We start from the raw sequence: 12,945 nt of genomic DNA, 5'->3' as shown, positions 1-12,945 counted from the left end.
AACCAGTAAAAGGAAGCAAATAATAAAGATTACAGCTGAAATGAACACATCAGAAATAAAAACAAAAACAAAGAAAAAAAAAACAATAGAACATATCAATTAAATGCAAAGCTCATTCTCTGAATGACCTGCAGAACTGATAAACTCTTAGCCAAACTCATTAGAAACAAGAGAGACAAGACTCAAAAACAAATCAGAAATGAAAGAAGAGAAATGACAATGAATAGCACACAAATGCAAAGAATTATAAAAGGGTAGTTAGAAAAATTATATGCCAACAAAGTGGAAAATCCAGCAGAAATAGACAAATTCCTAGAAACACACAACCTTCCAAAATTAAATAAGGAAGAAATAGAAAATTTGAACACCCTCATTTCCAGCAATGAATTGAATCAGTAAAGAAAATATTACCAAAAAACAGAAGACCAGGACCAGATGACTTCAAAGGTGAATTCTACCAAAGGTTTAAGAAGAATTAATATCCATTCATCTGGCGATGGACATTTAGGCTCTTTCCATAATTTGGCTATTGTTGAAAGTGCTGCTATAGGGGCGCCTGGGTGGCTCAGTCGGTTAAGCGTCTGACTTCAGCTCAGGTCACGATCTCACGGTCCGTGAGTTCGAGCCCCGCGTCGGGCTCTGGGCTGATGGCTCGGAGCCTGGAGCTTACTTCCGATTCTGTCTCTCCCTCTCTCTCTGCCCCTCCCCTGTTCATGCTCTGTCTCTCTCTGTCTCAAAAATAAATAAACGTTAAAAAAAATAAAAAAAAAAAGAAAGTGCTCCTATAAACATTGGGGTACAAGTGCCCCTATGCATCAGCACTCCTGTATCCCTTGGGTAAATTCCTAGCAGTGCTATTACTGGGTCATAGGGTAGGTGTATTTTCAATTTTTTTTGAATATGAAATTTATTGTCAAATTGGTTTCCATACAACACCCAGTGCTCATCCCAACAGGTGCCCTCCTCAATACCCATCACCCCCCCTACCCCCTTCCCACCCCCCATCTACCCTCAGTTTGTTCTCAGTTTTTAAGAGTCTCATGCTTTAGCTCTCCCCTTCTCTAACCTCTTTATTTTCCCTTCCCCTCCCCCATGGTCTTCTGTTAAGTTTCTCAGGATCCACGTAAGAGTGAAAACATACGGTATCTGTCTTTCTCTGTATGACTTATTTCACTTAGCGTAACACTCTCCAGTTCCATCCACATTGCTACAAAGGCCATATTTCATTCTTTCTCATTGCCACACTGAGATATCACCTCACACCAGTCAGAGTGGCTAAAATGAACAAATCAGGAGACTAGATGCTGAAGAGGATGTGGAGAAATGGGAACCCTCTTGCACTGTTGGTGGGAATGCAAACTGTTGCAGCCGCTCTGGAACAGTGTGGACTTTCCTCAAAAAATGAAAAGTAGATCTACCCTATGAGCCAGCAATAGCACTGCTAGGAATTTATCCAAGGGATACAGGAGTACTGATGCATAGGGGCACTTGTACCCCAATGTTTATAGCAGCACTCTCAACAATAGCCAAATTATGGAAAGAGCCTAAATGTCCATCAACTGATGAATGGATAAAGAAATTGTGGTTTATATACACAATGGAATACTACGTGGCAATGAGAAAGAATGAAATATTTTTAATTTTTTGAGGAACCTCCACACTGTTTTCCAGAGTGGCTGCACCAGTTTGCATTCCCACCAACAGTGCAAGAGGGTTCCTGTTTCTCCACAACCTCTCCAGCATTTATGGTCTCTTAATTTGTTCATTTTAGCCACTCTGACTGGCGTGAGGTAATATCTCAGTGTGGATAAATAAATTTTGGTTTATATACACAATGGAATACTACTTGACAATGAGAAAGAATGAAAGATGGCCTTCTGTAGCAACGTGGATGGAACTGGAGAGTGTTATGTTAAGTGAAATAAGTCATACAGAGAAAGACAGATACCAAATATTTTCACTCTTATGTGGATCCTGAGAAACTTAACAGAAGACCATGGGGAAGGGGAAGGAAAAAAAATGGTTAGAGAGGGAGGGAGGCAAACCATAAGAGACTCTTAAAAACTGAGAATAAACTGAGGGTTGATTGGGCGTGGGAGGGAGGGGAAAGTGGGTGATGCGTATTGAGGAGGGCACCTGTTGGGATGAGCACTGGGTATTGTATGGAAACCAATTTAACAATAAATTTCATATTAAAAAATAAGAAGAGTTAATCCTATTCTTCTCAAACTCTTCAAAAAATAGGGTAAAAAGAGTTTCAAAATTCATTCTATGAGGCCAGCATTACCCAGATACCAACCAAAATAAAAGATTACAAAAATAAAGAGACACGGTGTTGAATATCCTTTAAGAATACAGATGCAAAAATTCTCTAGAAACAGTTGCTCAATATTTGCAAATCAATCAATGTGACATCATTCAACAAAAGAAAGATTTTTTTTTTAAATTACCATTTCCACTGATGCAGAAAAAGATTTCACCAAGTATAACATCCACTCATAATTTTTTTTAAAAGTAATTTAGTGGGAACATACCTCAACAAAATAAAAGTCATATATCAAAATTGATAGCTAATTTAATACTTAATAGCAAAGAACTGAGAGCTTTTCCCCTGAGATCTGGAACAAGGCAAAGTCACTCTCATCACTTTTATTCAGCAAAGTAGTGGAAATCCCAGCCACAGCAATCTGAAAACAAAAAGAAATAAAAGGCATCCAAATTGGTAAAGAAGAAGGGAAATTTTCACTATTTGTAGATGACATGATACCATATACAGACAACTCTAAAGACTCCACCAAAAACCTACTAGATTTGCTAAATAAACTCAGTAAGGTCACAGTATACAAAATCAATATGCAGAAATCTGTTGCATTTCTACAAACTGTTAATAAGGTAACAGAAAGAAATTAGGAAGACAATTTCATTTACAATGGCACCAAAAATAACAAAATACCTAAGAATAAACTTAACCAAAGAGGTTGACATATCATTTAGTCTATGAGCTTCAGAGGCTGCATCATTGAAAGAGAACTATATCAATATCTCACACAATACTCTTGAAATGGAGTGAGGGTAGATATATACAATATAAGAAAAATATTTTATAATGTGAAAAAGGCTACTTATAAACTGTCCTCTATTTCACAGATAAGAGTTTATAGCTGATGGTGAAATTTTAGATTATATTGGTTAAGATTTCCAGTTTATTAATAACAAAAGATTTTAAAAAGACATGAGGAGAGACACAGAACAGTGCAACATAGATACCTATTACCTTTTGTGGTTGTTTTTCGGTCTCTTAATTGCATTCTTCTTCAAAGCTCCAGAAGGAATTTCTGCAATAGCAAAGTTCATCAACTCCCATGATGGGCATAATAAAACCAGGATAGACTCGCTTTCCTGTTTATCTTTATGCAGTTAACCATGGCCACACTCCATTACTCATATGGATAAGGGTTGCAGCATCATCTGATGCTGAGCTCAATCATATAGAAAGAACTGCAAAAGCAAAAAGGTAATTATTGTTTTTGACTTGTTCTCCTTCTGATGCATACTATTAATTCTTGAACATATTTTCTCAACTTTTCCCCATCATCTATTTTTATGTAGAAAAGCAAATGCGGTTTTTAAATTCAAGTATAATTAATGTACAGTGTTTATTAGTTTCCATTGTACAATATATTGATTCAACAATTTATACATTTCTCAGTGCTCATCAGGATAAGTGTACTCTTAATTGCTCTTTTTTGATTGAATATTTAATATAACAATAATTTACTGCAACATGTTAAGAAACAGGCTTTTATTTCCATTATGTAGGGACAAAAGACTACACATTCCTTTTATAATATTGGATGATGTTTTTGTTTTCTTGAAGCTGAAATTTTACAGAATAACTAAGACTGACTCTTCTTTGAGTGGGGATTATTTCTGGGAGTTAAAAACTGAAACAAATGTCTCAATCATATTTATTTTCTTAGATGAAACTAACAGTGAGGGGTTATTCCGAATTGTAGACTGTGGAGGGAAGATAGTATTTTAGAGAGCTAAGACAGCATTATAGGCTCTGAGCCCCAATATCTGAGTTGAGACACAAATCCTCCCTGAGATAAATTATGTTGCACTAGACAGATGCCCTAAGAATCTGAATTATTTAATTTGTAAAAGGAGAAAATAAGGTGAGGAAGTACCTCAGTGACTCTTGGGGAAGATAAAACATCATAAAGCAAGAGAACAATTTCTGGGATGTTGTCACCTCAAATAAAGATTTGATGCTATTCTGTTACCACTATTAATAATTCTCCCAAATTAAATAGTGCACTGTTCTGTTTATATTAAACTAAAGAAATTGGATTCAGAAACGTAGGAATAAACATGGAGGCCAATTACCTTACATGGTACAGACGGCATTCTATTGTCTGTCTGGTGTGCCAGGTGGGCTCTTCAGAGTGACTTGATCACAGTCACTATCATTTACCAAATTGCAATAAAGATTTATTTCACTTTGACCACAAATATTGACTCAGAAATCAGGTATATTTTGGGTCACCTAAGTGGTTCAGTAAGTTAAGTTTCCAACTTCGGCTCAGGTCATGATTTCACTGTTTGTGAGTTTGAGCCCCACTTTGGGCTCTGTGCTGACCTCAAAGCCTGAAGCCTGCTTCAGATTCTGTGTCTCCTTCTCCCTCTGCCTGTCCCCCTCTCATGCTCTGTTTGTCTGTCTCTCTCTCAAAAATAAATAAATATTTTAAAATATTTAAAAAAAAAGAAAGCAGGTATATTTTGCTCCTATTGGGCTGTTTTTAATTTTACAGTTTCATCTGCCATTAGGTGTGGTTTTGGCAGATTATATTTTTAAATCTAATGTGTACCAGATTTTCTGGATATTTATTTAAGGTGTAAAATAATTTCCACTGTTGTCTACTGCTTTAGCACCCCAAAACTAGGAACTGTTAATAAGTTGAATATTGTAATTAGTCTTTGGAATCATAAGAGTATAGAATGCTTTGAAAGTTGGAGATTATTCCTGAAACATTCCTGTACCATAACCACTTCTCAACTTTTTCTGGAGAGAAGAAACAATATTCCTTTTTGTTGGTGGTGGTGAGTACTTTGAAAATTTAACGTTTAACATGTCAGAAATTGAAAAGCTGCAAATGTTTATATTCATAAGAGAATATGGAAAATAATTTGTTAGTGATTCTATTAAGAAAGGAAAGATATATTTTACTACTATTGTTCTTTCTTATTTTGAGCTATTTTAAAATTCTACTTTAAATCACACACACACTCACACTAACACACACCCACACACACACATACACACACACAATAGTTTTGCCTGAATAGATGGACTGTGACCTCCTTCAGTGTAACCAATTTAAATTTTCTCTTATTTGTCTTTAGCATTTAACAAAGATGTAGGGTTTGAGTAGCCAGATATAAGAGGGGAAAGGAATTAGAGTTAGAAACAACTCAGTGTTGTTCAGTTTTTCTCCATGCATCTCAGCTTCCATGAAAAAATATGTTGCTATAGACAATAAGGTAGATAATGCTTATGGAAACAACTAAAGCCTAGTCTTGTAAATGGAAATGATCTCCTACATGCCAGAGCTTTCCTCCTTAAATTTAAAATAAATAGTAGGAACTTTAAATAAATGAAGCTGGATGAGTATATACTAGACAAAATTAAGGTAGGACTCCCCATAAAGATCTGTTGAACCAAAGTTAAAATAAGAAATACATATATGTAGTCTGGGACTATAAAAATTACCAAACCCCAATTCTTATGTGTATGAATAGATACTAAAATTAAGCAAACTAAAGAAATTCATCTTATATTATTAAACAAAAAATGATAACAACTATCTCTTACATAACCATCTACACAATAATTATTGAAGATCTTAACTCTTTAACAATATATGGACTCATTAATCTGTAACTAGTAATGTCTAAGCACTTTTACTATTTTAATCTGGAATATACTTAAGATTTAACCTTATTATCCTCTTTTATGTAAAGTGGACAAAAGAATTGTAGGTAGAAGATAATCTGGACCTACAGTTATAGTCCAGACTCAAAGTGTTAGCTCCTAAATTGATGTCCTTATCATATCTTAGGGGTTGGCCATTGGTGAGGACTGTTCCTATGGATGCATGGCTTACTCCACAGAACATCAGAGATCACATTCTGCCTGATTGTTCAGGCAAAGGGTATTCAAACTTTTGTTATGAGTATTCTCCAAATTATGTTTCAGTTATTTTCTAAATCTTGCTTATATGGAATGTATCTCTCAGAGTTTTTAAGATCCAGTTGGATACTTAAACCAGAGAAGTTGATTCCATTTTAACTTCTATAACAAAAAAAAGTCTAGAAATAAGGGGTTTTATTCTTTAGGACAGTGATTCCCTTTTTGTCTTTTTGTAGGGCAGTGATTCTGCAAATTCCCATACTCATTGATAAACAACACTATGATCAGGAAATTTCAAAATACTGAACTTAAGGAGGAAAAAACACAAAAATGAAAGAAAAACACAATGTCATGGACTATATTTCTTATGCTTTGCCTTTATTCCTGTGACTTATTTATTCCATAACTAGAGGCCAGTATCTCCCATTCTTCTTCACCCATTTTGTCATTGGTCCATCAGTTTCTTCTCTGGCAACCATCAGTTACTCCTCTGTATTTATAGGTCTGACTCTGCTTTTTTAAATTTTTTTTATGTTTATTCATTTTTGAAAGACAAAGAGAGACAGAGCACAAGCAGGGGTGGGATGGAGAGAGAGGGGGACACAGGATCTGAAGCAAGCTCCAGGCTCTGAGCTGTTAGCACAGAGCCCAATGTAGGGCTCGAACTCATGAACCGCGAGATCATGACCTGAGAAGAAGTCAGATGCTCAACCCACTGAGCCACCCAGGCGCCCCCCCCTTTTTTGTTGTTTATTAATTTGTATTTTTCCATTCTACATATGGGATTGAAATCATGTGGTATTTGTCTTTCACAACCAGATTTATTTCACTTAACATAGTACCATCTAGGCCCATAATGTTGTCAAAAAGGGCACAAACTTAAGGATTTTATAACTGCATAATATTCCATTGTGTGTGTGTGTTCTGTGCATATACACATACACAATCACTCTTAAATTATGCACCCATATATTGACAGACACTCAAGTGTCCATGTCAAGATATGTAAATACATATCTTGGCTGTTGTAAATAATGCTGCCATAAGCATAAGGGTGTATATATAAATTTATAATGCGATATTACTCATGAAAAATAATGAAATCTTGCCATTTGCAGCGACATGTTTGGAGCTATAGAGTATTATGTTAAGCAAAAGATGTCAGTCAGAGAAAGGCAAATACCATATGATTTCACCCATATGTGGATTTAAGAATGAAAACAAATGAGCAAAGGGAAAACAAGAGAGAGAGGCAAACCAAGAAACAGGCTCTTACTACTGAGAACAAACTGATGGTTACCAGAGGGGAGGTTGGTGGGGGATGGGTTAAATAAGTGATGGGGATTAAGGAGTGCACTTGTTGTATGGAAGTATTTAATCACTATATTGTGCACCTGGGACTAATATTACACTATATGTTAACTAAGTGGAATTGAAAGAAAAACATGAAAAAATAAATGTCATATAAAGATTTGAAAAAAATAATAAACCTAGAGGTGCATATATCTTTTTGATTTGTGTTTTTGTTATCTTTGGGGAACAAATATTTTTGATTCACATTTGTGAATTCTTAGAATTCGATTAAATTTGTTCAATTACAGGTAATTTTTAATCCTAATATACACTAGCCCTTGGAAAGTCCCCTTATTACTATACTGGGTTGCCATGTGTAAACATAAACACACACACACACACAAGCTCACTAAAAATTTATTTCAGGTGATCATATTCCATTAGTGATCTATTAACTCCATAGTTTTCCTTGGTGATCCGGGTGAAATCCAATGGAGAACAACACTTGGGTGAACAACCATACTGGACGATCAGATTTTGACCTAGTGGGACTCTTCAGTCAATCCAAGCACCCAGCTCTCCTTTGTGTGGTCATTTTAGTGGATTTCCTGATGGCTTTGTCTGGAAACATCATCCTGATCCTTCTGATATACTTTGATGCTCACCTTCATAATCCCATGTACTTTTTTATCACCCAGTTGTCTCTCATGGATGTGATGTACATTTCTGTCACTGTGCCCAAGATGCTCATGGACCAGGTCATGGGTGTGAATAAGATCTCAGCCCCCGAATGTGGGATGCAGATGTTTCTCTATTTGACACTAGGAGGTTCAGAATTTTTCCTTCTAGCAGCTATGGCCTATGACCGCTATGTGGCTATCTGCCATCCACTCCGTTATCCTATCCTCATGAACAATAGGGTGTGTCTCCTTCTGGTGTCTTCTTCCTGGTTTCTGGGATCTGTGGATGGATTTATGATAACCCCCATCACCATGACCTTCCCCTTCTGCAGATCTCGGGAGATCTATCATTTCTTCTGTGAAGTTCCTGCTGTAATGAAACTTTCCTGCTCAGACACTTCCCTCTATGAGACATTCATGTACCTCTGTTGTGTCATCTCACTCCTCTTCCCTGTGACAGTCATTTCAAGCTCCTATTCTTTCATCCTCTTCACCATCCACAGGATGAAGTCAGCAGAGGGGCGGAAGAAGGCCTTTGCCACTTGTTCTTCCCACATGACCGTGGTCATCCTCTTCTATGGGGCTGCTGTCTACACCTACATGCTCCCCAACACCTACCACACCCCTGAGAAGGACATGATTGTATCTGTCTTTTACACTATACTCACTCCTGTTCTAAACCCTTTAATTTATAGTCTTAGGAATAAGGATGTTACAAGGGCTCTAAAAAAAATGTTCAATGTTAAGTCTGTCTCTCAGGAAAGTATAAAATAGGAAATATTTGTACTAATGGTTTTTTTTTTTTCTTCACTGTACAAATTAAAAGTAGGATCCAATGCCAATGTTTTCCCTTAGATTCTCATACCATGATGTGTCATTACCTGTTCATCCTTTTTGGAGGCATTGTTTCCCTATAATGGAATGCTCTTAATTTTTACACTTCTGCACTCAAATATTTGTACAATTGTATTGTATTCATGCTATATTTTTCTGTAGTTCATAGCTGCACTGTGATTCTGTGGGAAAATATGCATATTATTTGGAAATACATAATTAAATATTTAGAAACAAAGATCATAATGTGTGCAACTGATGAGAGAGAAAGGGAGAGAGATGTAGAGAGAGAGATGATAAAGCAAACGGGGTATAAAGTTAATAAGTGAATCTAGGCAAAGGGTGTATTAATTGTTTATTGTACTATTATTAATATTTATACGAATTTACTATTACCATTATCCATACTAATTTTCTGTAAATTTGAAATTGTTTAAGAATAAAACGTAAGATATCAGATTTTTGTCTATTTTAAAAAGTTGTCTTTACTGCATGTTGGTCGTGTAAATAACAAATCTTAGAAATCATGCTCATGTTATCATGGCTGATCTTTACTACAAGAATTCAGTTGTTGGGATGAATTTAATTAGGGCAAATTTATTCTTAAGGTCCCAAACCTGAAGATATCTACTGGTGAGTACCTCTCTAAAATCATTAGCACATTGTGGTAGAAGGTACTGTGGGAAAAATATTAACCCCAAGAAGGAGGACTTAGGGAAGCTTTCCAGCATAAGGTGGTTGGTACTGCCACTGAGATCTGGAGTATGTAACTTATCATACAAACAAGTAAAGTCCATCTAACATTCAATCCTTCACTTAGTCAAAAAACATGGTTTATTCTATATTAAAACGAAAATAATAACTAACAGCTAAGTGAATTTCACATGTACATAACAAATGTCTACTGTCTCAAGGGAATTTTATCCATAGGTGTAATTTTTGCAAATAGTTGTAATAAACTACACAAACTGGTTTGAGACACATGTGGAAAAGTTACAACTCATAAGGACACATCATTTCTACCTATGACATATGAGTTCAACCAAACAAAGAGTCTGAAAAGAGACCCTAGACTCAGTGTTGAATGGTGACTAGATGCCACCTTCATGAGTATAGGAGGCTGGGACACGGGATCTTCCTCAAAGACATGATGCCACGTAAAAGGATCACTATGAACAAAATTCAAGTGGTCGATCAAGAAGGAGAGGAATGCTCCAATGGCACCTCCTTTCTGGCTCACTTTATAGCTTCAATTCTTCTCCTTTTTCGACCCAGGTATTTACAAATGATAATAAAATGATGACACATGGATTTAAGAAGAGTGAAATTAGTGGGAATCAATTGGAGAAGAGCAACACTGGAGGTATGGAGACAAGTTGTGTGAGGACAATAAGATGAATAGTGTTGATGTAAGTGTAATGGACCATTCCAATTGGAATTATGGGCTTTGGGGTGTAAGCAGGGTCTTGTAAAATCTGTTCCATAAAACCAGACACTTGGTTGCATGTGTACCAGTTTTCAATTAGCTGTGACAACTTGTGAAATATCAAGTGGTTTCAAAAGTAGAGATTCCCTTGGGGTTCCTGGGTGGCTCAGTCAGTTAAGCGTCTGACTTCCGCCAGGTCATGATCTCGCCTGTGAGTTCAAGCCCCGCGTTGGGCTCTGTGCTGACTGCTCAGAGCCTGGAGCCTGTTTCAGATTCTGTGTCTCCCTCTCTCTCTGATCTTCCCCTGTTCATGCTCTGTATCTCTCTGTCTCAAAAATAAATAAATGTTAAAAAAAAATTTTAAAAAGTAGAGATTCCCTTTTTCTCTTGATACTCTCAGTTCCTTCATGACTGTAAAATAGGTATCTTGCAGTATTTGGGGAAATGAAGCTAGAAAATTTTTTTGCAATATTTTTGTTGCAAATGAAATACATAAAATATGCACACCATTTAATTCCAAAATAACTGAGTAGTATATATGCCCCTTCCTTCAATTTGAACTGTAACACACACATTTAAAATTTAAAACACTGTAAACATGAGAAACAAAATTTAGTCAAACAAAACAAAATGTGTTATTGAATATTTTTTTCAAAAATAGACTTTACTCTATCTCAAACAAAAAATAATGAGAGTAAAATATTTTAGAATGATGAATTCTTTCCTAAATAAAGTGTTCGAAATACAATTTTTCATAGTTTATACTGATGATTTACAAGAACTGTGGAGTTAGAAAATATACCTAATATTCAGAGTTACTAGACATAGAGGAAATTTGCTGCTTCAATTTTTTTGTATCTAAAATGTAAGCAACAAGTGGAAAGAGTTTCTTGAACTCATATGCACTTGCTTACAGCGCTACATAAGAAGCAGTGCACTGAAGTAGTTTAAAATGTGCAACATGATTCCACCAGCATCTTGCCAGACAAATAATTTTTAACCCATGAAAACAAGCCCTCAGTGTTCCTGCACTTTCCAAAAGACATGAAATACAATGATTTAAATTATTACCAAATTTAGTAGTAAACCATGGATTAGGTGGAGAAGCTTGCATTGTTTTTCACAAATATTCTGCTTTTTATTTTTTTATGGCAAATTGCATTTATTTGTTTGTTGTTGATCTTACACTGTGTGCCAGCCACTGTTCCAATGATGTTACATATATTAACTTATTTAAACCTTTTAAACTTCTTGAAGCAGATATATTTTGTTGTGGTGGTGATGGTGGTTAAATTTGTTTAACTGTGATAAGAACATCTATCATGAGATAAACCTTTCAACAATATTTTTAAGTGTACACTATAGTATTATTGACTATAAGGAAGGTGTTTTTATTATCTCCCTTTTACAGAGAAGGAAACTAAGGCACCAACAGGTTAAATATTTTGTTTGAGGCCATTAGGTAGTAATGTCCAAACGAATATTTGCTAATAAGCATGAACTCAGAGATAGTTGAGTAACTGGGCATTTCCACGGTGAAAAATGGTGTATTTCAGTTATAGTGACTTCCATCATCTTTGCTCTAGACTGAAAACTTGGTGGTATTGAGTTCTAGAGAAAATCATTTTCTTAGAATTCAATTTATTCATGGATACTGTACATTTTCTGAGAGAATATAGAAGATGTCACACATTGTTTTCAAATTATTTCTCAAATGTGAATAATTATACTTTAATTACGGTATGATTTTATAATGCTATAAACATAAATGCCACAAAGTTGCAATATAAAGGACAAAACAAGGCATTATTGTTATAAAATCATAACCACAGAAGTTTTTTTTCCCATAGTTTTAGAAGGATTAGATATTCCCTCTATATAGATGTTAGCCTCCCAGTAAGTTCCGGTTGCTTGGTATAACAAGTTATTGCTAGATTATAGATTTCAAATTTGAGTTGTGAAAATATGTATACCACACATGCGCATATTAGAGATAATGATACATATCAGTTAACATCTTAAGAAAAGCTCTGAATTGTCCAGCTAATAATTAATTTCACTGGTTAAACATTAAAGAACATCAACCCTAGGCTTCGAGCAGAAGATATCTGGTTAAAAGTGGTTCCCTAGATTGACTACAAGGCGTAAAATTCAGGCTGACTTATAAAACGGTAACTAGTTTCATTTGTGAATGGTAAATAATACTCTATAAGCAACACAGAATGTTATATGAGTAATTAACTTGCATGCATTTCTATGTATATATGTACATATTTATACAAGCATATGTATGTTGACCTTGTATGTGCATATTTGTCTAGCTTTTTCATTTATTGAGGTTTACTGTGTACCAGGCACTGGGCTAAATACTTTATAGATTTTTTTTTTTTTTTTTACTTTTTGTCAACTAATATTTTAAAAACTTATTTTAGTATATATAACATACAATGTTACATTAGTTTTTCACGTACAACGTGGTGCTTTGACAAGTTTATATGCTATGCTCTTTTCACTGCAAC

General features: G+C 35.3%; 1 protein-coding gene across 1 annotated transcript; it reads left to right on the top strand.

Annotated features, from left to right (window-relative positions):
* The first annotated feature begins 7,977 nt into the window (after nt 1–7,977).
* Nucleotides 7,978–8,940, top strand: LOC132680239 (olfactory receptor 2T29-like). The gene has a single exon (XM_060634026.1). The coding sequence runs from the start codon at nt 7,978–7,980 to the stop codon at nt 8,938–8,940; it is 963 nt and encodes a 320-aa protein (XP_060490009.1).
* The last annotated feature ends 4,005 nt before the right edge of the window (nt 8,941–12,945 follow it).

This window comes from Panthera onca, chromosome A1 (assembly GCF_046562875.1).
Source record: "Panthera onca isolate mPanOnc1 chromosome A1, mPanOnc1 haplotype 2, whole genome shotgun sequence".
NCBI lineage: Eukaryota > Metazoa > Chordata > Mammalia > Carnivora > Felidae > Panthera > Panthera onca.
This window is presented reverse-complemented; position numbering and strand designations above follow the sequence as displayed.

Bases quoted from the DNA above. Each gene is read 5' to 3' on its own strand.
- LOC132680239 (XM_060634026.1), top strand. From the start codon at position 7,978: ATGGAGAACAACACTTGGGTGAACAACCATACTGGACGATCAGATTTT.